This window comes from Brassica napus, chromosome A9, assembly GCF_020379485.1.
Source record: "Brassica napus cultivar Da-Ae chromosome A9, Da-Ae, whole genome shotgun sequence".
Taxonomy (NCBI): domain Eukaryota; kingdom Viridiplantae; phylum Streptophyta; class Magnoliopsida; order Brassicales; family Brassicaceae; genus Brassica; species Brassica napus.
Window position 1 is genome coordinate 43399165 of NC_063442.1, and position 24079 is coordinate 43423243.

The 24079-nt window shown below is 37.3% G+C and overlaps 4 protein-coding genes across 8 annotated transcripts; 3 read left to right on the forward strand and 1 right to left on the reverse strand.

Annotated features, from left to right (window-relative positions):
• Positions 1-1916: 1916 nt before the first annotated feature.
• Positions 1917-4559, forward strand: LOC106420158 (high-affinity nitrate transporter 2.1-like). The gene is made up of 3 exons (XM_013861000.3): positions 1917-3283; positions 3358-3473; positions 3667-4559. The coding sequence occupies exons 1-3, from the start codon at positions 2474-2476 to the stop codon at positions 4328-4330; spliced, it is 1590 nt and encodes a 529-aa protein (XP_013716454.2). The 5' UTR covers positions 1917-2473; the 3' UTR covers positions 4331-4559.
• A 2754-nt stretch (positions 4560-7313) lies between these two features.
• LOC106420160 (helicase protein MOM1-like) lies at positions 7314-15564 on the forward strand. Of its 4 annotated transcripts, XM_048741896.1 has the most exons (16): positions 7316-7507; positions 7834-8745; positions 8890-8929; positions 9044-9283; positions 9663-9836; positions 10113-10995; positions 11075-11313; positions 11847-11951; positions 12121-12888; positions 13001-13330; positions 13493-13927; positions 14072-14206; positions 14296-14398; positions 14475-14695; positions 14782-14998; positions 15088-15564. In XM_048741896.1, exons 2-16 carry the CDS (start codon positions 7856-7858, stop codon positions 15306-15308), a joined length of 5001 nt encoding a protein of 1666 aa, XP_048597853.1. In that variant the 5' UTR covers positions 7316-7507; positions 7834-7855; the 3' UTR covers positions 15309-15564. The 4 variants fall into 4 exon arrangements, with proteins under 4 accessions (XP_048597851.1, XP_048597853.1, XP_048597850.1 ...); XM_048741894.1 differs by having other exon boundaries at positions 7314-7511; positions 7836-8745; positions 13001-13927; XM_048741893.1 differs by having other exon boundaries at positions 13001-13927.
• A 1499-nt stretch (positions 15565-17063) lies between these two features.
• Positions 17064-18854, forward strand: LOC106420193 (GATA transcription factor 11-like). Its single transcript, XM_013861042.3, has 3 exons — positions 17064-17266; positions 17661-17897; positions 18023-18854. Exons 2-3 carry the CDS (start codon positions 17670-17672, stop codon positions 18572-18574), a joined length of 780 nt encoding a protein of 259 aa, XP_013716496.2. The 5' UTR covers positions 17064-17266; positions 17661-17669; the 3' UTR covers positions 18575-18854.
• Positions 18855-18925: 71 nt separating this feature from the next.
• Positions 18926-23947, reverse strand: LOC106420192 (serine/threonine-protein phosphatase 6 regulatory subunit 3-like). Of its 2 annotated transcripts, XM_048741898.1 has the most exons (19): positions 23783-23947; positions 23621-23702; positions 23352-23455; positions 23166-23252; positions 23012-23087; positions 22831-22905; positions 22654-22707; positions 22296-22355; positions 22106-22222; positions 21934-22028; positions 21637-21848; positions 21313-21410; positions 21108-21211; positions 20855-21017; positions 20609-20731; positions 20430-20512; positions 19949-20114; positions 19817-19883; positions 19399-19721 (listed from the first exon to the last, which is right to left on the reverse strand). In XM_048741898.1, exons 2-19 carry the CDS (start codon positions 23657-23659, stop codon positions 19636-19638), a joined length of 1809 nt encoding a protein of 602 aa, XP_048597855.1. In that variant the 5' UTR covers positions 23660-23702; positions 23783-23947; the 3' UTR covers positions 19399-19635. The 2 variants fall into 2 exon arrangements, with proteins under 2 accessions (XP_048597854.1, XP_048597855.1); XM_048741897.1 differs by having other exon boundaries at positions 18926-19721; positions 19813-19883; positions 23621-23860.
• Positions 23948-24079: the final 132 nt, after the last annotated feature.

Here is a 24079-nt window from a genome sequence, read left to right on the forward strand (position 1 = left end):
ATTAGTCTATTCACTAAATCACAATTATTCGTATCCTTGATACTTATACGCTATAGAGAATTACTTTGATGCCCCTAAGAAATTATCAAGATTATAGTCTAACAGAATAATATAGAACTACAATGACATCACTTTCGAATGATTATAAATGTTAATTTAACGAGTAACATGATGCCAATGATCGAGCTGGCTAGTTGGCAAGGGTTATTGGCGAAAAAACAGAATAGCTGATTTATAGATAATTACTATTTGATCAGGATGCATGAAAGCGAGGTCGAAGCCTTTTGAAATATTTATGAATAAGTGAGGCTTTTCCCGTATAATGCCTGCACGCGAGTGAGATCCTATATCTGAAAAAGCAACCCCTTGCACTCGTTCCAATCGAAAAAGAATGAAAATTTAAGGTTAAAAGCAAAACTGAAACAAAGTAGTCAACGAGACAAGTGAATAATTTTTTTTGGGGTGGAAACGTGTGTGGAACCACTGGCGTAGAAAGTCTTCAAATTCACTATGCGTATTAAAGTGTTACGATTCAAGAACTGTGATAATCGAAAACGTATAAATTCTCCACTAATGTGAGACCAAAATACCAAAGACCACATAACATATATTCTCTCAAATTCATAGCAAGTGTTGTTTTAAAAGCTTTTACGTAGATGGAAAAACATTTAAAAATTATCATACATTTTATTAATAAATCGTTTTTTTAAAAAAAAGTATTCTTTCTGTTCCATAATATAAGATGCTTTGCTTGAATGCACAACAATTAAGAAATTTATTTTTTTAGAATAAATAATAATACATTAAATATTATTGGTTAACCAATTTTAAATTAAAGTATCTTAAATCTATCAAAACATTGTATATTTTGAAACATCAAAACATTTCTAAAACATCTTATAGATTATGGAACGGAAGGAGTAGTATATTATCTCTAAAAAAAGGTGAAAAGAAAAGTATGATATAATTAATTTTAAACATTGCCTTTAGGGGTGTTCAATCCGGATATCGGTTCGGTTTCGGTTCGGTTTTTTTCGGTTTTCGGTATTTCGGTTAGTAAAATATAACTACCATTCTAAATCCATATTTACTTCGGTTCGGTTCGGTTTATATACCGTCGGTTTTCGGTTTATTCGGTTTTATACCAAAAAACATAATTATTTTGTTTGAGATCATATTATATGAATTTTAGAGTCATATTGTCAACATAATCATTTATTAAAAATATATTACATGTTCAAATAAATGAACAAAAAAGTAAAAATGCTTCTACCATCAAATAAAATAATCAAATCTATAACTAAAATCAAAGCTTGAAATTTTGAAAATAAAAATATGAAACAAAACAGAAACATGAAAGAAATGTTTTTCCACTCTTCCATATTTAGTGTTCGTTAAAGTCATGTTTTTTCAATTAATTATTGTCCATCAAATTTATAATCTTCATATTAATATAGTGAAGACTAAAATAAATCAAAAAGATCAAAAAAAGACTTAGAAAATAAAATGTCTGAATTGCGATGTATTGTTATTTAGTTATAGTTCAAGTGTTTTACAAATTAAGATTTTTTATTACTATAAAATTATGGCAATAGTTATTAACACAAATTTAACTTATGTAACAAATAGATTTTCATGTATTATTATAAAATAGATACATATTTACATGTTTTTACTTTTAATCGGTTTTGTTCGGTTTATTCGGTTTAATCGGTTATATACCAAACCATATCCAAATCCTACGGTTTTTATAAAATTATATCCATTCGGTTTATATGGTATATACCAAAACCAAACCATATTGTCTATTTCGGTTCGGTTCGGTTCGGTACGGTTCGGTTTTACCATATTGAACAGCCCTAATTGCCTTACAAAAAAAAAGCTCTACAGCTATATTTATTTATTATAAAATGAAATTAAAGAATATATCACACGGAAAAAATTCCATGCTAGCTAGATCAAGCCAACAATGCAAATTATCTGATAGATTTATTCGCTAATGGAGAGACCAAAGCTAGATCTATCGGCGTCTTATAATTTCGACCCCAACTATATTCTTGAATTTTACGTTTCTACATCACATATATTAGGCTGTGAAGTTGTGATAATTAGTAATGTCTGTATTTTTGGTATTTGTCAAATTCTTTTTGATATTTAAAAACTAAAAAACAGAGACCTATGAACTAGGAGAATATAGAAGGGCAGAGTTGTCACTTGAGAATATAGGCAACCTTTGGGATAAGCGAGAGAGTAGGAAGATGCAAATAGATTCCTCCAAATAATACTTAAAAATGTTGTCGTCAAAAAAATAATAATAATTAGGGTAACCGTTGAGAATCTCCAAAGAATGCATTTTTCAAATAGTCAACGCTAGGAATACTATATAAGCCCTCGTGTGATCTCCAGACATCAATCAAAACAAAAACTTGAATCATATCACATTCTTGTGAAAGAACTAAAACATTTTGCATCAATGGGTGATTCTACTGGCGAGCCGGGAAGCTCCATGCATGGAGTGACCGGTAGAGAACAAACATTTGCCTTCTCGGTGGCTTCACCGATTGTCCCAACCGACAAGACAGCAAAGTTCGACTTGCCGGTGGACTCGGAGCATAAGGCAACGGTTTTCAAGCTCTTCTCCTTCGCCAAACCTCACATGAGAACGTTCCATCTCTCGTGGATCTCTTTCTCCACATGTTTTGTCTCGACGTTCGCGGCTGCACCACTTGTCCCCATCATCAGGGAGAATCTCAACCTCACAAAACAAGACATCGGTAACGCTGGAGTTGCGTCCGTATCGGGGAGTATCTTCTCTAGGCTCGTGATGGGAGCAGTGTGTGATCTTCTAGGTCCACGTTACGGCTGTGCCTTCCTTGTTATGCTTTCCGCACCAACGGTGTTCTCAATGAGCTTCGTGAGTGGAGCCGGAGGGTTCATAACGGTGAGGTTCATGATTGGGTTCTGCCTAGCGACGTTTGTGTCTTGTCAGTATTGGATGAGTACTATGTTCAATAGTCAGATCATCGGTCTGGTGAACGGTACAGCCGCCGGGTGGGGAAACATGGGCGGTGGTGTAACGCAGTTGCTCATGCCTATTGTTTATGAAATCATTAGGCGTTGTGGTGCGACAGCGTTCACGGCCTGGAGGCTTGCCTTCTTCGTCCCTGGTTGGTTGCACATCATCATGGGAGTCTTGGTTCTCAATCTAGGTCAAGATCTGCCAGATGGTAACCGAAGTGCCTTGGAGAAAAAGGGAGAAGTTGCCAAAGACAAATTTGGAAAGGTAACTATTACATATATCACACATGAATATGCCATCCTAAAGTATTAACTCTTGATTTTGTAAAAATGGTGTAGATTATGTGGTATGCCGTCACAAACTACAGGACTTGGATCTTTGTTCTTCTCTATGGATACTCCATGGGAGTTGAGCTGAGCACTGACAATGTTATCGCCGAGTACTTCTTTGACAGGTTTGTTTTTGATCTCGATTAAAGCTAAAAGAAAAGACTACATATATTTAAATGATGAAGAAAAATATATGTTTATATATCATTAGTCCTCTAAATGATGAAGAAAAATATATGTTTGGTAATTGTTTTAAGCTTCATAAATTTAAGAACCGGTCCTGAGAGTAAGTAAAACATATGTTTATGGTTTGTTCAGGTTCCACTTGAAGCTTCACACAGCTGGAATCATAGCAGCATGTTTCGGAATGGCCAACTTCTTTGCTCGTCCAGCAGGAGGCTATGCATCTGACCTTGCAGCCAAATACTTCGGGATGAGAGGGAGGTTATGGGCGTTGTGGATCATTCAGACAGCAGGTGGCCTCTTCTGCGTGTGGCTCGGCCGTGCCAACACCCTCGTTACTGCCGTTGTAGCTATGGTCCTCTTCTCTTTAGGAGCACAAGCCGCTTGTGGAGCTACCTTTGCTATCGTGCCTTTTGTCTCCCGGAGAGCCCTAGGCATCATCTCGGGTCTAACCGGGGCTGGAGGAAACTTTGGGTCAGGACTCACACAGCTTATCTTCTTCTCCACCTCACGCTTCACAACTGAACAAGGGCTAACGTGGATGGGAGTTATGATAGTTGCTTGCACGTTGCCTGTGACTTTGTGTCACTTTCCTCAGTGGGGAAGTATGTTCTTGCCTCCTTCCACAGATCCAGTGAAAGGTACGGAGGAGCACTATTATGCTTCGGAGTGGAACGAGCAGGAGAAGCAGAAGAACTTGCATCAAGGAAGCCTCAGGTTTGCCGAGAACGCCAAGTCAGAGGGTGGCCCACGTAGCCGCTCAGCTACGCCGCCTCAGAATACACCCAACAATGCTTGATCATTCCAAGATTATAATCCATAATTTTACTTATGTGAAATGGAAACAAACAATGGAAAAATAAGTATCTATTTCTTTCTTCATATTGTGTTTGTCTTTCTTGAATTTGTTTTGTATGTTTGCACCGAGCCTTTTTTGATTAAAAGCTCTTTTTGATTGAAGTGTATCGCTCTTTAAGGTTAAGACTCGTAACAGCTAGTTAATCTGAATTTCTCAAAAGTTTGTTAAACTACAAGAGTTTATAACTTTTGATATGTAAAATATTGCTGACGTGCCTATGTCCAACAAGTTTGGATATGAGAAACGAAGAGAAAATCATTGTCGAAATATGAAACTGAAAAGTCAACTATATTGACGAGCTCAGCACCATCAAGTAATTATATATATATTTTTTTTTTTGTAACACCATATTTCATTCAAATAGAAACTTAAACTCCAATGTTTGTTAGTTCATATAGATGAAAATACAACTCAAACAAACTATTCAGACATTGTTTAATTAGCGCTTGGGTTTTGAAATTGTGATAATGGCTTCAATAATAACCTGCATCGTGGTCTGGACTTATCAAATCCTGACAACAAACAATAATTCAGATATTTGATGATGACGTAACATTAGACTTTTCGTATCATCATGTTCCCATTTCAGATATCGACGTCTTCGCTGACTCTCAAATATACAAAACTACTACCGCTAAACTATTTTGGTCTAAACCATCCAACTATCCAAATGCTAGTTAACGTTATAAATTATAACGTACGTTCTAGTTTGATGCGACATGTATGCCCAGTGTTTTTAAGATACGTTAGGAATAATAAGCGTTTTCTATAGCTAGCGAACCATCATACATTTTGTACGTGGACGTTTACATATGGTGGATAACAAGCGCGTTCGCTAATATTGCTTCCGTTCATGTAAACTGCGCTAATTCTCCCATTAATAAATAAAGACACATTACAAGGCTTTTACTAATCTTTAATTCTCCACATATACACTAAAATGATGGTTTCATCAGTTACTATTCTTCAGTCCATTGTTTTTACGTGTATTTATTCATCGTCAACGAAAATAATGGTAACTAGGTAATAACCCGCGCCTTGCGCGGGATGTGATTATTAGTTTCGTTATTTTTAATAAAAAAGACAATAAATCTGTTTAATCTGGATATTGGTTAGGTTTTACGTTTTTTTTGTTTTTAATCTTTTAAAATATAACTATTATTTTAAATTAATATTCATTTTAGTTTATTCGGTTAAAACATTTGATTTTTTTGGTTTTTTCGGATAAAAACCTAAAATTAATATTATATGTTTATTTTCATATTATGAAGTTTAGATAGTTGTCATGTCGAACCAATAGTTTCATATTATAGTTTTTAAATAGATAATAGTTTAAGAAAAAGAAAAGAAAATTATTGAGACAAATCATTTCACTACAATTTGGTCGGTAGTGAAAGAAACATTAAGAAAAAATATTTCAACTTTCAAAAAAATTAGATACTTCAGCTGTGGTGAATACTTAGTTATAAGATGCTCACATCAAGGTGCACATGTATGTTTATGTAAAAAGTATATAAAAATAGTTGAAAAATATATAAAGATATTGTTAATTAATATTAAATGACATTTTTGTTCAGAATAATACATGAAAGATAAAATTAAAATTTATTTAAAATAAAAAAGACCTTGACATTAGTCATTTTTTCATCAAAAGAAAATAAAATTATATTCGTAAATAGGGGTGGACACATATCAAGTATCTGGATATTTGGAAGCATTCTTGTCAATTCGATCTTTAGCCACCTAGATATTCGGTGACTCCGATATCCGAAATGTTTTAGAATTTTAAAGAAAATCCGATTTGATTCGTAAATAAAATAAAATTTTAAAAATAATTTAATAATAACATTTTATTACAAAAATAAAACATTATATAACCTTTTAATTCTAGTACCTAATATAATAAATTTATATTGTAAAACTGATATAAAGTATAATTTATATAATTCTTTTCATATATGTATATATATGCGTATAACATATCGAATTAGATATATGTTCCTAAAAATATTGGTATTAGTGATTTGCTTCTTTTTTGGATATTGTATTTTAGTATTTGATTTGTTTCGTAAAGTTTCAAATATCAAGATTTTTTGGTTCAAATCAAAACGGATAACAAATCGAATCAAAATTTATGAATATTTTACTCAATTTTATCTGTAAACAATAAAAATAATATATATATAGTTTGGCTTTTGATTCGTTATCTATTTTTATTCGAACCGAAAAATCCAGAGTTTTATTGGAACTATGTATGTGAGTTTTATATTAAAAAAATCACAAAGTACATAGTGTGAACACATTTATAACTATAGTGTGAACGCGTTAGCATATTTATTATCAAATCATTGTGAGACTGCCACGTGTCTATTATAATGTGAATGCATTTATTACAATGTTTCTCTTTTAATATATAAGGGATGATAACTTGATAAGTAATGTTGCTTGATGTTAAAAAAAAAAAAGAAAAAAAAAGAAAAGTAACGTTTCGTAAACAATAATGGTGATCACAAATTGTCTTGCATTATTATTAAAAACGATTGGGCCAACAAGAAACCCAATATGAATTTGTAAACAAAAAGCCCAATAAGGCCCACGTTGTTTCAGCAGCAGATCAGTTTCACCCGAGAGTTTATTGTCGAAAGATCTCTAGAGGTTTCTTGGGAATGATGCTGGATGCTTCACTGTGGAGAGAAGTTTTATTCAATTTTTCTCATAAGGGGTTTTACCTTAAATTTATAACTTTTAAATAGAAGCTTGTATTAAAAGAGAAGTTACAATACTAAAGTAGTAGTATCATTTTGTAAAAAAAAAAAGAATGTATAAATCCGAAACGCAAGGGAAGACAAAAAACATCCCGGCGGTGGTAAAAATTTATTTCGATAACGGTTATAAATTTGAATGAATATTAAAGAGGAGAGTTTAATTACCGCGGGATAGTCAATTGTCACAATCACAATTCACAAATCACTGCGGCTTGAAAGCGATCCAGACGCGCGCGTGTGTGTGTGTGTGTGTCCACCGTGAAAGTTGCGCAGAGCTCGGAGAAGCGATTTCGCCGGCGATTTCTACCGGAGATCTTCAAAATTCTGCTCGTTCCTCTTCTCTCGTGCGTGCAGAGGTACGCTTTCGTTTCTAGGTTGGCTGGGAATGTTAATCGCTAAAATTTAAGGTCTCGATCGAACGATTTTTAGGGATTTTTAGAGATTCGCATCTTCTCTCTCTCTCTCTGGTGAGATGAGATGAGATGATTCTATAGGCGTTTGCTGCATGTGCATTACACTGATTAGCTAGTTTTTTGCAGCCGAAGGCTCTTGTCTCTCGGCGATAGAATTTTGTTTTTAGGGGTTTTAGAGACTCGCAGTGTCTTTGTGGTGAGATTATAGGTTTTTTAGGCTATTGGTGTGAGAAAACTGACCTTTGAACTTTTTTTTTTTCTGTTAAGTGTGATTTGTTTTAGATGAGATGAAGAAAGAGGAGAAGAATGGTTCAACGGGGAGGACTATTTGCACTAGGTCTGTAGCTGTAGCTTCTTCTGCCTCAGCAGAGAAAGAGAAAGATAATTCTGGTTTGAGTTTGAGGAGGTCAGCCCGGGGAGCATCGTCTACTTCTAGTACCAGCAAGTCAGAGAAGCGGAATCCCTCACCTGTTTCAGTTTCTAAAAAGTCTGGCAAAATGGAGAAGAAACACAAAGCAAGTCCTTTGAGAAGGTCTAATAAGGGAAAGAAGCCTGGCAGGAGTGCTGACACTTCTTCATCAACGGAAATTAAGGAGAGCGAGGACAACGTAGAGGATTTGACTGGGGTGGTGGTGAAGAAATATGAGCCTAAAATGACTGGCCGGAGTTTCAGGGCGTTGTATAGAGGGCATCTCAGGAATGAAGCTAAGGCTTCTTCGAATGATGAAGAGTTAGTAGTGGTTGGTTGTTCTCGCCGAGTTCCTGCAGGAAATGAGGATGCTAGAGAGGATAGCAGTTCCCCACGTGTGATTTTAGAATCTAAAGGGGTCCAAGTTGGCGGAACTTGTACACACAAGAGCCCTGATTTTGCTGTGAAACTAGTTAGGGATACAGAGAATATGGTGCTTGATTCATCCCCAGTGGTTGGGGATGACAGTGTTGTAGGTTCACCATCTGAGAATCCAGAAACGCAGAAGCTTCGTGTCAGTGCAACTAGATTAGAAACCGACACAGATTTGCCTCTGAAAAGAAAAAGGGACACTGTAGGAGTGGTGATGGATGCATGTGCAAATACAGATGACCGCACTATGAGTACTGATGGGGTTATTCCATCTCCATCCGGAAGCACAAACAACAATCAGTCTGAAAGTCGGGACACATGTCAAAAAGCGAAAAAGTAAGAATTCTTGATCTCTCCTCTCTTTTTGAAACTATCTGGCAATTGCTTTTTATAGATGAATGCTGAACCGATGTGTTCTAGATTGTAATTTTAAATTTACAACAAATTTTGAAGTTTTGCTAATCTCTGTGTTTCCTCCAGCATTGCTCAGCCAGTTCAAGAACCTGATCAGTTGGCACAGGTTGGTTTCTTCTTGCTTTACTTTGGACACCTGTTTAATATCGGCCTGTCAAATTTACTTATCCTTTTACTTCTAAACTGCAAATTCTGTTCTGCATTGCATTATGATATGAAGGTATCTGGACCCGCTTCAAGCAGAGACTATGGGGAGGACAGGCAGAATATGCAACAAGATAAATCACATGACCGAAAGTTGTCATCGATGTATCCAGAGTATTGGGTTCCAGTGCAGCTATCAGATGTACAGATAGAGCAATACTGTCGGACTCTCTTCTCCAAATCTTCATCTCTTTCTTCGCTGTCGAGGACTGATCCTGTTGGAGCTCTTGAACAAACTCTCAGTTCTGTAAGAAAAGTAAGTTTATTTGTTTTATTCTTCAATGCGCTTGTGCCTTAAATTCCCAGTTAACGATGACAATAAGATAAAAGAAAGAAATATATGACCAGATAAACTGTTCACTTAAAAAGAAAAGTATTACGTGCCATGCTCCTAAGAGGTTGTCACGGAGTTGCTATGCCTTTCTATTTGTATGTTTGTTAGGAAAAGCTCTGGTCTATTTGATTTCCGCTGTTCCGTAACACATAGAATTTGAAGTGCAAACAAGACAGTTTAGGATTAGCTTAGATATCTGACTATTATACATGAGCATCACGTTTTCTCAAAGCCTCTTTCTGCATGTTAATGTGTGGAGATATTAAATACCTTTTCCGTGTGTTTGCAATTTTGTTGACAGATTTGTGACCACCCATATATTATGGATGCGTCTTTCAAACAACTGCTCACCAAGAATCTGGAGGTTCATAAAATCGAGGATGTCGAAATCAAAGCTAGCGGAAAGCTTCACCTGCTTGATGCAATGCTTACTCAAATAAAATCAAAGGGTTTAAAAGCAGTTATCTTCTACCAGGTGCATTTCCATTACTTATCAATGAGGATACTTCTTTGTTTGTCACAAATACGCCGCTTACTGCATTTTTAATACGTAAATATATAGTATCCTGGCACTATGAGAAATGATGAAGTATGTTTTTGAGTATGTGATCGTGAATTGTAAAGTAGCCTTCAGTAATCAGTTGGCACTATGAGAAATGATGAACTGAAATGTTTCTTCTCCTCTTCTTTTATTGATATATATGTGCCCCCTCATGTTTGTTTGAAGAACTTTTTATATTTTGTTCAACAGGCAACACAAAGCGGTGAGGGGCTTATGCTTGCTAATATTCTCGACGATTTCGTGAGCCAAAGATTTGGTCAGAAGTCGTATGAGCATGGGGACTCTCACTCAAAGAAGAACGCTATTAACAATTTCAACAAGGAGAGTGAATGTTTTATCCTGCTTCTGGAAACACGTGCCTGCAGTCAAAGCATTAAACTCCTGCGTGCTGAGGCTTTGATTCTTTTTGGAAGTAGCTGGAATTCATCACATGATGTTAAGCTCTTGGAGAAGATCAAGATTGAGTCATATTCTGAAAAAACTAAATTATTCCGGTTGTACTCAACATGTACAGTTGAAGAAAAAGCCCTGATTCTGGCTAGGCAAAAGAAGTCTCTGGATAACCTAAACCGTCCTCTGACACATGCGCTGCTCATGTGGGGGGCTTCATGTTTATTTGATAAGCTGGATCACTTACACGGCAGTCAAACCCCAGATTCAGGAGTTCCATTAGAACAGTCTATTAGGGGCGACGTGATTCGTGAATTCTCGTCCATACTCTCTTCCAGTGTTGGAGAAGGAAATGTAGGCAAGCTGTGCCTACTTTTAGAAGCCAAGCATGCCCAGGGAACTTACAGCACTGAGTCTAATCTGTTTGGTGAAAAATATGTCGAGCTGTCAGATGAAGTTAGTCCAAATATATTTTGGACAAAGCTGTTGGGTGGAAAAAACCCTGTGTGGACATACTATTCAGATACTTCTCAAAGGAGTCGAAAAAGAGTACGACATCTTCAGGGCTCTGAAGAGACTGCCAAACTTGACGATGGCAAAAGTACAAAGAAGAAAAAGAAGGCTTCAGATGATGTCACAGTTGTTTACGATGTAAGAAAAGCCTCTGGGAACGATCACATGGGTAAAATATTTCACTTCCTGCTTTTAACTCTAGTGTTTATTGAATTTTGAATTTACTTTGCTTACTATCTATTCTTCAGGGGATTATGAGTCACCAAAAGTCACAACGCTCCTGTCATCTAATGCTTCTGGTACTAACGATGCATTAGATGGAAAAGATGCTATTGGCTTGTATTCTGTGGGCGGTCATATATCTGGAATCCCAGAGGATATGTTAGCTGCCATTGATTGTAGACAAACTCCCGCCGAATCACAGAAGACTCTCCATGCTGTTTTAAAGCCGCAGATGTCAAAACTTTGCCAGATTTTGCATCTTTCAGTAAGTGGCTTTTTCGCTTGCGCAACTCATTTTAGCTTTTTTGCATATGTAGATGGTAACTGGAATTGTCACCTCATTCCATGTTATGGCCAAATGGAATTTTTTATTGTTCAACTATATTGTTTCCGTCATATCTGGCTCCGTTGCTTATGTTCTGTTAAAAATGGAGGAACTTCTGCACAAAACAGTAGGTAGTTATTTTCCCCATGTCCTTCATAGCTAAGAAAGACTCGTCTCCTTGCATGCTCCGTTCACAAGAGATATTGATATGATTCTTGGCCTCAGTACCTGGCGGATCAAAAGTGTATATGTTTGCTGGTGTTATAGAAACTGATATATTGACTGGTGCTATAAGTTTTGTGTATACAGTAACTGTTATTTTGTATCGTCATATATTGGCTAATAGATGTGTCTACTGCCGTGTCCTTACTCCCTACCCTACTGAATACTTCTGTGATTGTCTCTGTGCACCATTTATCCAACTTACACTAAAAGGTATATCTGCTAATTGATTATATCATTTTGTTTTTCAGGAAAATTTGGCACGCATGGTTGAAAAAGTTCTTGAATATATTATTGACAACCACCGTGTCTGCAAAGAGCCAGCTACAACATTGCAGGCCTTCCAGATAGCTGTGGTATGATGGCATTCACTTCCATAGTTTATGCATTTTTCTTCTTCATCATCTGTGGCATCACTGCTTTTGTGGGAATGTTTTAACTTTCCAGTCATAGGATAGAAACTTCCTTTGATTGTTGCATAATTTATGAATATTGCTGAATACGTTCTTAATAATGCACTTTCAGATTTGGATTGCAGTCTCTTTCGTTAAGCAGAAGTTCAACCGTGAAGAATCTCTGGCCCGCGCAAAATCGGAATTAGGTTTCAGTTGCTCTAGAGAAGAGGTGGATTATATATATTCTTTTCTGTACTGCATGAAGAGTCTATTCGTGGGGCGGCGCACACAAGGTTTCCAAGAAAAGGGTGAAGAATGCATGGCTGAGATGAGAGGTAGCCATTATAGCTCAGTAACCAAGGATGTTGAAAAGACTATTAGCGACATCAAAAAGAAATGCAGTAAGAGCCTGCATAAGCTTGTACAAACCCTCGAGGAAGAAAAGATGGACCTGATGAATAGGAATGCTGTCAAGAAGCAGGAACTTCAGAATTGTAAAAAGGTGGAAGCATCATTTATTCGTGTCACCTATTCAGGTATAAACACTCAGAGCTTACATGATGCTCTCCAACGGCTGGAATGTACTTTTGAAAGAAAGTTTGATGATCTCAAAGGAGAGTTGGATAAATGCCTTGAAAGTTTAGAGCAAATAAACGAGGCTGGAAAGAAGAAGTTGGCTGAGGATGAAGCCTGTTGGATTAGTCGGATAGAGAAATGGGCACGAGCTGAATTAAGAAATGGTGCTCCCAATCAAGCATGGTCCAATGCGGACAACAGTTTGGACCAGCAGAATGAAGAAGCTTGTTCTCTTGACAAGGAGATTCCTGACGAGTTAGCTTTGCCTCTGCCACACCCTGCGTCTTTGGTAAAGACTAGTGGCTCTGCTGAATCTGATCAGGTTAATTCATTTGATTTTAATGCTTTATTCTTGTTTTCCTGTAAAACAGTTAGTGCCAAATCTATGCCGATCAAATGCCCTTTTGTCTTAATAAATTGACTTTTCTGGACAGGTGGATCACGAGAAACCTGATTCAGCAGAAAACATTCAGGGGAAAAAGACTGAAACAGCAGTTGAGCCTCAGCCAGCTAGATCTCCTATGCCTTCTTCACCGGGCGAAAAGCAACATGACCTAGCAGCAAACGTTCAGGGCCAAAACATTGAATCAGCAATTGAGGTTCAGCCAGTTGAATCTTCCATGCCTTCTTCACCAGCTGGACAGCACTCTGACCCAGCAGTAGACATTCAGGGAAAAACTATAGAAGCGATAATGGAGCTTCAGCCAGCTGAATCTCCTGTGCCTTCTTCACTGGCTGGACAGCAATCTGACCCAGCAGTAAACATTCAGGGAAAAGATATTGAAGCGATAATGGAGCTTCAGCCAGCTGAATCTCCTGTGCCTTCTTCACCGGCTGGACAGCAAACTGACCCAGCAGTAAACATTGAAACCGTAATTGAGCCTCAGCCAGCTGAATCTTCCATGCCTTCTTCACCAGCTGGACAGATTCAGGGAAAAGATATTGAAGCGATAATGGAGCTTCAGCCAGCTGAATCTCCTGTGCCTTCTTCACCGGCTGGACAGCAAACTGACCCAGCAGTAAACATTGAAACCGTAATTGAGCCTCAGCCAGCTGAATCTTCCATGCCTTCTTCACCAGCTGGACAGATTCAGGGAAAAGATATTGAAGCGATAATGGAGCTTCAGCCAGCTGAATCTACTGTGCCTTCTTCACCGGCTGGACAGCAAACTGACCCAGCAGTAAACATTGAAACCGTAATTGAGCCTCAGCCAGCTGAATCTTCTATGCCTTCTTCACCGGGAGGAAAGCAACCTGACCCAGCAGAAAATATTCAGGGCAAAAATATTGAAGAAACAGTTGAGTCTCAGCCAGCAGGATCAGAAACATTAGAGACTGGTGGTTTTGCTGCATCAGAGCAGGTCCGTCTTGAAGACTCTTTATCTTTTGCAGTTTTATTGTTATCTAGCTGTTGTAATGTTCATTCTGAGTTTCCCATTGGAAGAGCAACGAAGTGTGGTTATTGATTAGGTCTCATATCTGTTTAAATTTGACTCTCTGGACAGGTTGATCAAGTTGCATGTCCTTCGCCATCTTCGGCTGCTGGAAATCAACCTGATTCAGGCGCAAATATTGAGAGCCAAAGTATCAGCACATCGGTTGAGCCCCACATCGCTGTTCCAGGCGCAGTACTAAATCAGGTACTTACTGTCGCAGCTTAAGACTTTCTCTTCTGTTGTCTGAAAGTATTACAACTTTGTAATGTCTTCGTGAAATAATTAACGCTCAGGATGCATGCTCTCTGCCATCTCCATCGGCTAGAACTCAGGCTGATATAGCAGCAAACAGTGAGGGCCAAAATACTACAACAGTGTCAAATGCAGTAGAAACTGGTTGGTCACTACCCTTGTGCATTTCAGTATAAGTTTGCCAAACAGCTAACACAATCTGATAATGGTCTTTACTTAGATAACGTTGCACCCCTTGTCCATGAACGTGTTGTGGAGTCGTCAGCAGGTGTAACAGCTCCTGTTCCATCACCTCTTAACAATGCTACGGCTACTACGGGACAGAGTCCCATTCAACCTGTTCCCCAAATACCTTTCCCTGTGTTCAGTGACCCGTTTCAGCATGAACTGGAGAAGCTGCGAAGACAATCAGAGATCACAAAGAAGACCTGTGAAGAAATGGTTAGTCGTTGTCAATACCCCCAGTTACCTCTAGTTTTAGTTCCTTTTTCTCAATATTCACCGACTCTTAAATTGTCTATGAGCAGAAAGCAGTCTCGAAAGCTAAATTCGAGAAGAAGATAGCTGAATTACAAGAAGAGTATCAGAGAAAGTTTCATGAGGTACAAGCTGTACATGCAGCCAGAAAGACGAAGTTACAGGCGAGGAAGAATCTTGTTATAAAGAACAAGCTGTTGTCAAGTGCGTTCTTGTCTAAATGTACGAGCAGAATCTCCTCTCATTCCTCAGCAGCAACTCCAATGGGCAAGTGTTAGAATAATAGAAGCATAATTGTTTTTTAAATAAGGTTATGAAATCATAATAACACTTTTTTTTTCTTTTTTCTTCTCCAGTTAGAATCCAGCAGCTAGCACAGAGAGCAACACAAGTAAGCGCACTGAGGAATCATACTGCTTCGGCTCCGTACTGCACAATGCCTCAACCAAGACAACCTCTCATCTCCAACCCTTTACCATATTCAAATGCGTTTACTCAGCAGCAAGAACAACCACAGAACTTGGGGAGTGGATTGCAGAGGAGCAATGATGTGGTCTGTCTCTCTGATGACGAGTGATCTAATCTTCTTATGTTTAGCGTTTAATAGTTTGGTTTAGAGTTGTATAAAAAAGTTAAGTTACCTATAAGTACTAAACTAGTCGGTTAATTAATGATTGGGGCCATCATCAAAACAACTTCTTACCCTGTCTCTGGAAATGAAGCTTATTTAGTGGGTGTGAGGGTAGATAGAGATACAGTATCCCTCCTTTTAGTTTTAAAGCTCTAATCAAATATGTCTATTCTAGCTTTTATAAATATATTTTCTTATCTCATCTTATGATGTTATGTTATTGATTAGATGCATATATGCAATACACATCTCTTAGAAGACATTTCCAGATTTGATCTTTCTATTGTCTTTTGGGCCAAATATGTGTTCCTTCTCACTGTCTGAAGAACTTTCTTTGGAGATTTGATTCTTCTCACTATCTTTTGGGCCAAAGATTCAGCAATTGGGAGAAGCTTCTGGGCCCAATTGTAAAATTATCGAGGCTTCAGAGTCCAAATGTGATATTATCTTCCTTTCTTTTTGACTTTTGGTAGAAAAGAAAAAGTTTGGGTGTTGCCTTACAGGTGAAAAGGGAAAAACAGAAGTAAGCCTCTTCTCTCTCATTTTTTTTTTTTTAAAAGGCTAGGAAATATTTAAAGCAACCATCCTCTTTTATAAAGTTTTCATTAGATTTCACAATTTTGCAAAATACTACTACTAAGTACTAACTAGTTTGAATTGACTGGTACTATCTAGGTACTATCTTTCACGGGCAATCTCTACTATTGTCTACGTACAAATAAATAAATTCTTATAAACAAATGCAGAAATATTAATTACTCCCACATGATATGCAGGGTTAGTGGGTTACAATATGCGAAAAACTCAAGTTTTGAAAGATAGATCAGGAATAAATATCAACGGAAATTGAAAAAAAAAACATATCATGATATTTATTATTTTACATACATTGTTTTGGACATGAATATCCAATATCATATGATGATACATTATAGGTTACGACTATAAATAATTGAAAGGAAGAACAGAACATGTGGGAGATGGGAAGCAAAAGAGTTAGGCAAGGGACCCACTTTCCCATGAGGTAACGCCACAATAATTACTCCAAAAAAATTTCGGTTCTCGTCTCGTAATCATCCGTCGGTGATCTCTCCATTTCACTTTTCACAATTTTTTTAATTATTAATCTCTTGTTAAGTTTATGATAATAATAATGATAAACCCTTTCTCCAACTTATTTGTTTGCTAAATAAATCATAACATATCATTAACCATTTAAATAATAATAGATGGGATCTAGAAACGAACCATCCTTCTTTAAGGTGTATTTTTGTGTCACCTGATTGATTTTGCATGTGCTGCCTATGCCTTTTTTTTTCTATAATTTAATTAATTTGACTGTATTACCAGCTTTGTTAAACAAACTAAAAATCTTTACCACCTTAATTAAAAATGGTAAAGCTTTATATTATTTTCTTACACGGACATATATTCCTCATCCAAATGGATCAAATATTTGACTGATCTGTTACCTTATTTATATTCAAAAGTGTCCGTAAAATTTTTTACCAAAAAAAAAAAAAAAAAAAAAAGTGTCCGTAAAATGTTAATGAGTATTTACATTTGTAAGTTGAATGGGTTCCAGTAAAAGTACATGTAAATATTGAGGTTACTAAAATGTTTCGTTAATACATTATTTACTTTCCTCTAAAATCGATTAGAGATTTTTTCTTTAAAGCTAAGAAATGTTTTGAAAAGAAAAGCAGTTTCCATACTTCTTTTTCGTTACATTTATTATTAAAAAAAATCTCTGAAAAGAGAAGAAGAAACCGAGGAGACATTGAAAACTCCCATCTATCTACCTTTTTATCTTCTTCCCCCCTCCTTCTCTCTCTCTGTTTCTCTCCCAAAGTTGAACCTGCAAATCCCTAACACTCCATATCTCTCCAAAGTATATTGAAAAGGTTCGTACGTCTTTCTCTCTTTATCTTCGCTTAACGTGTGTATACATTTTTTTTTCTGTATGTGTTATATTTCCTGTGTTCTAATTTTGTTGTGTGTTGCATAGAACGTTACATATAATTTATTTGTTTAAAAAAAATAAAAATCTTTGTTAGTTTTGTTTGGGGTGGGTTAATGCGACCGACACTTCTCTCTTGTGGTTTTTAAAAAAGCTCAACTGATAGAAGTAATAATATCACTCTTAGCTAGACCTTTATAATGTTCTCCATTGTTATTATGTATGAGGAGAATTAGATATTACAGTTTTTTCTTGTAATCCTTTGGTGTATATAGTTGTTTTTTAGGCTCATAATCAAAATCACTAACCTGTTTTTTTTAATTTTTTCTGAACATTAGGAAGGAAGCATGAATTGGTTACCTGAAGAGGAATTCAATGACAGTTTCTTTGATGATCTCATCAACCAAATCAATTTTCCACTTGAAGACACCACCACCAATGGTGGTGAGGGAGAAGATTGGGAATCCAAATTTCAACACCTAGAGCCTCCTCCCATGGACTTGTTTACTACTTTCCCCTCTGAGTTCACCTCCTCTCATGTCATTAACAAGGAGGTTGCCCATGTACCTGTCTTGGTGAGTTACATCAATTCTTGCTTGTTACATTTTATTCTATTAGCTTACATCATATCACTTGATACATTATATAGTGCAACCAGTAATGAAGAGTACAAGGGTCTAATATTCATTCATGTGTGCAGAAACAGTCCAGCTCTTCATCACCTCCTGATGTTAAAGTCTCTAAGCTATTCCAGTCTTCAAGCCCAGTGTCAGTACTTGAGAGCAGCGATGGTTCTTTCTCGCCACAGAACTTAATATCTCAGAGTTTGGCTTTCCCTGTGAAAGGCATGAGAAGCAAGCGCAAACGCCCCACAGCACAGAGATTAAGATTCCTTTACCCGTTTGAAGCCAGTAAGCCCGAGAGTTACTACTCTTCTGAGCAACATGCCAAGAAGAAACGCAAGACCAGCCACACAGAGGCGAGTAGCTATGATGATGGGATAGTGAGGAGATGCACTCATTGCGAGACAACCAAGACTCCGCAGTGGAGGGAAGGGCCCAATGGGCCAAAGACACTCTGCAACGCTTGTGGGGTTCGGTTCAGGTCTGGCCGTCTAGTTCCAGAGTACAGACCAGCCTCAAGCCCGACCTTCATCCCATCTCTGCATTCAAACTCACACAGGAAGATCATAGAGATGAGGAGGAAGGAAGGTGATGAGTTTGACAACAGCATGATTCACTCCGGAGCATAAAGACAAGAGTGCTGAGGCAGTTTTGAGTTTGGTCTTTGCAAGTTTGAAACTTATGAACTCACTGCAGGAAGGAGATGGTATAAAAAAAAAGTAGGGGTTAGTGACTATTATAAAATCTGATGAAGAGAGTCTTAGGGTGGTTTAGTTTAGGTCTATTACATAGTGTTGTCTTATTATGTTTCTTTATGTGGTCTCTCCCTATATGTTTGCAGAAGCCTTTGTTTGCATTTTTTTATTTTTGGTTTAGCTCTTTGAAATAACATTATTCTTTTATTCTTCATTGTCACACTTTCATCTTTTCCTACTTTTTTCTTATTAACATGATTTGCATTAGTTTAATTTTGAAAATCTCAGAGATAAGAGAAAAGCATTAAAAGAGTTTTAAATGTCTGCTCAAGAACAAACTTTGTGGAAGACAAAGCAACCTAATAATGAAAAGAGTAAAGAAACAAAGAGAACTTACACAACACTCTCATACAAAAATTATAGTACTGTACAAGATTACATCTCTTATCAGGCTGTTTCTTTTGACTCAAGAACTCCAACTTCTTGATTCACTTTCCAGTAGTTGTTATCGTTGAACTCCTTCACTCCCAAACTTTCCTCAGACTTTTGGTCGTCCTCAACCATCTCCATGTTCCTCTTCATTGCTCCAGCTTCCCCTACTATCCCTTCTTTTATCGCCTGCTCCATCGCTTTCTCTGTCCCTTCTGCTTCAACTCCCACATACTCCTTCTCGAACAGCGATCTTTCTGACCCGTTTTGAATTACTGGTTCGGTTTTTACCTCATGCATCGGTGTGTCATCATCATCATCAATGAATGGGTTCAGACCAGTGCCACTCACTTGCATCTCGGATGATGTTTCTCCCCACCCAACCCATTCAGGTGGCTGTTCTGCAAAAGCTTCTTCGCTTTTATCCAACGTGTTGAAGTCGAAGAACCCCATTGGACTCTCCTCTGGACTCCTGGTTAGATCATCGTCTTCTTCTCCAACAACAACCTCGTCGTAGTCACTGCTGCTAGTGTTGCCATTGAACGCTCTGTTCAGTTCAGCGTCCTCTATGGTATTAGAACCTGTTGTGTCAGGGGGCGTGCTGCCGAATGTGTTGTCTTGGAATGTGAACCAATCCGAATTTGTAAACAAGCTGCAGCAACGTAGTGAGAATGATTCAAAGTCATTACTCTGGACAAGACACCAGTTTCATTAGTAAAAAAAAAACTTATGGAATAATTCACCTTCCTTGGTCATCACCGAGCCTTAAGGAAGAGATTACTACTTCAGCAGATTCATCATCGAAGTAAACATCCTGTGTAGTATCAACCATAATAATGTAATTAACTTGCATCCCTATAGGGGGAAAAGAGGACTTACATCATCATCTCTGTCGAGAGCATTGTGGTGGTCCTCTTCGTTGTCATCGTTTCCATACATTTTGTATCTAAAAGCTTGGCTTAAATTATTGGCCAGAGCTGCAACATCGTAATCCCTGTCTTCCTCATCGCTATCTCTTGTCCTATCTTGTACTGTAGCTGGACGCCTACAAGTTACAGTTGGTTTAGGAATATTAATAACCCAAAAGTGAATGTAAAGTCAAGACTCCAATACAAGCTCATGATGAGAAGAAATAACATTTTGACTAAGACATGTATTATAGAGCAAAAAACTGCAATTTATCAGTTCTATTAATCATGATAAATATCATGATTGGTTACTCTTAGAGCAGAATTAAATATAAATGCAAGATGGAAAAGGATCACACATGAAAATTTACATCAATAATCAGCGTATGTAGCAGTGACTGGTCATTTTTGATGGCTACTATATGACTAGTGACCAGAGGTAATGAACGTACCCGCATCCCCATCTGTTGACATTCTCAACAGTGTTGCGCTCCTGTAGAACACTACCTTGCCACTCACTCCACTCGCTGTTTTCCTAAAGATTTGGGAATGAACAAAGCCCAGTCAGCAAGCTTGAAAGGTGGCAGAAGAAAAACTACACATCAGGGGGTTGTTTGATGGTAATACCAACCTGAAGGTATTCCTTTATCTTGCCGTTGCTGTTACTCAACAGTCCAATTTTATTTAATATTCTTGTGACATGTCCAATATATCCGACTCGAGGGACTTTTTTCCCAGTGGCGGCTACAGTGTGCTACCTCACACAAAAGAAAAATAAAATGGAAAGAATAGTTGTTAAGCTAATATGAACACTGGAGCTGACTTGACATGACACTATGTCATTTGGAAATGATGTGAACATAGCAAATGGTAATACCTGGCTATCACTTGAGAGATTTGAGTCCCTGTCTGAAGCGAGGAACTTTCCAATGAGATTGCATTCTCTAACGATATAGTTAACCATCAAATCGCTATTGCTTTCCAAACATGAAAGTATTATACTCTCCACTTGATGATGCAGAGCGTTGTTGTATGGATACCTTCATATGTTGATAGTACTTGATTATTTTAATATCTAGCAGAAAACTCAACGCTGAGATCAAAAGTTTGAAGTTTAGACAATGCCTTACTCAAAAAACAGATCAAGTGTTCTTTTAATTGTTCCTGAACTAATTAACTCCTTCTCTGCAGCTTCACTTCCAGTTCTCAACAAAACTGCAATAAACTCCACAATCTGAAACAAAAATATAGCAAAACCGAATCTTAATCATAGAGATTTTGCTTATGTCGTAGCACTACAGATTCTTTCCTGAGTGCTCAGTTTTTGGATCTAACCTTTAGACGATGCTTTCCAAGAGGAGGTCTCAGTTCACCATATGTTGTAGGCAACACTTTGCTGTCAGATGCTACAGTGAGAAGCTTAAGCAAGTCGCCTGCGGACAAAAAAGATAAATAATCATTTAAGGCCAGTGAATACATAAACCTTCATATGGAATACTTATATGACATAGTATCTTACATATACAAGAAATATCACATAAGAACAGGGTTGACTATTATCTATGTACAAAATTAGATTATGTGTCCACTCCAAATAGGGAGAGAGAGTAATAATATGGACGCTTATGTGAAGATATTACTTTTTAGGATCTAACTTACTGAGTTTAGGCAGCATGGCATCAATAGTCTCCTGGGACACTGGGACATGAGACTCGAACATGTGTTGACCTCTATAAGAACTGAACATGGACGATGATGACGCAGCAGGTTTCCTCGGATCCAACAGAGAGGTGCATACTGAAAGCGAATGAACTAGACCCGATTTTGAGTGTGAGTCTTCAAGAGCATGACCAAATATCCTAGCAACGAAGCTGCAATAACAGGGAAAAAAAGTTGTGCTGCCACGTGAAAACACTTCTAATTATCAATTTACTGAAGCAATAAAGGATTACAAACCTAGAGCTAGAGAGCTGTGTAGCTAAAGCTGACGGTGCATTCCGAGAAATTGCACATAGTGTTTCTGCTGCATTTGCTTGAACCTCCGCAGGACTCTAAGAGATGGCAAGAAACTACAAATATCAGATCAGACTGAAGATAATGATTACATAAAAAAGTTTTATTCACTTACAGATGGTTTAAGTTTGTCCACAATCATTTCAAGTAAATTGCTATCCGCCAACCATTGCATCATATCTAGAAAGTTGGGGTAGACGTGATCATCAGCCCCCACCAAGCGAACTAGAACCTATAAAATATCACTGCAAAAATGACCTCTGAAGCCACAGAAGTTGCATCTGCGCCTAAGACAAACCAATTACCTCCATGATGGATGTTATTCCAATCAAATCAACCAACCGGCGTAAAACATTTTGATTCCCCTGTGATCATCAAAAGTTTACTTTGAGAACTGTAGCCAGTGTAGGTACCTCAACACAATACAAATCATAAACAGTTCAACTAATTTCACAGATAGCAAAAAATAAGTCTTATTCTACAATACCCCTTATAAAATTCCAGTAATCAAGCAAAATAAATTCCATAACATTTTATTAAAGTTTTCTCGTCTAAATTTTCAGCCATCAATAGTTCAGTATATTGAATAGAAAACGTAATGTCTATTAAAAAAAGGGGAAAGAAAATAAGATTACCATCCATTTAAGAAAATTTATAACTTACTTTTACATAATTCATAACCGCTGCAGTCTTCCTGACCATAAGGCAAATGACGACCTACACCAAACAGAGACAAGTAAGTAGCACATCGTAGAGCCTTGAGATAACTGAAGGCATATAATATATATAGATAGAAACAAATAACTACCGGGGCGGGAACTTATGTATAACTGAGAGTACCTTGCTGAAATAGCCTGCCAGCAATGCACTATGAGAACGATTTGGTTCTAAAAAGGAAAATAGCAAGTCCATCAGCTGCAAGATCAAATTAAACCACAACTGAGATCTAGAGCAAGTGGGTAACAATTGAAAAATTGAAAGTAATTTGTGCATAAGGTAAAACGATGAATGAGAGAATTACTTCATCATCCTCCACCAGAGATTTGAGAATAACATCAATTTCACATGTGAATATTTCGCAGGAGATGAATGGGAACCTAAGAGAAGAATCCATTATTAGCTCGAGAGAAAGAGAAATGGTAACTCAAGTTAGAAACAAAGGAAGCATATTTTACTTGAAAGCACGTTTACTATCAGCATCATCTGGAGACTCTTCCACAATGTACCGCAACAACTGCTCCACTTGAGCTTTATCCCTTAGACTGCAACAATTAATACCCAAATCAATAAAGTTTTTCAAGAAAATCAGATTTATTGAGGAGTAACAAGCAGATTATAGATGATACAGGGAGGAAGCTTACAAATTAATGAGGCGGCTATTCAAAGCCTTGCATTCTTGAATAATCTCTTCCTCGTCAAGAAGCTCTTCCAAGGTGAAACTTTCTTTGTCTAGTATAGTCTCCACCTATGTTGGTAACATAACGGACAAAAAAACATCAATTAAATGAGCAATTTCAAAAATCCATGAGACAATGGAACACACACAGACAAGAGACCAAACATAAAATCTAATTTCGAACCATACAACTGTCCGAAAGTTTTTTTTTTTTTTTAAGTCTCTTAAACTCACAGGAGATGAGGCAGAGAGGGAGGTGAGCTTCCAGAACATAGCTGCTGCGAAGGAGGAGTGGAGATGGAAAGCTTCGCCGTAGCTGAACAAAGGAGGAGAGAACTTGGCTTAGATCCACAGTTAAAAAGAGAAACCTAGCTAGTGAGTAGCAGGTGGACTCACTTGAGTATCGATTTGGTCCTGGACGCGGATCAGTCAAAACGGAAGATTGAGATCCTGAGATGATGGAAGAACCGAAGAGCGATAAAGATCGAAAAGCTTTTGAAAGTTTTGCTTAAACAACAACAAAAGGGAAAAGTAAAAAGAGAAACAGGTGAAACTTGAGTGTACTGTTTAGTTGCTGTCTTAATTTTATGATTAAAAAGGAACTTGTTGACTTTCTCATTAATTAATTAAATCGAATCATTTTACTAATTCGTGTGTATAAAACTATTAATTAATTAGACTTGGTGAATTAAA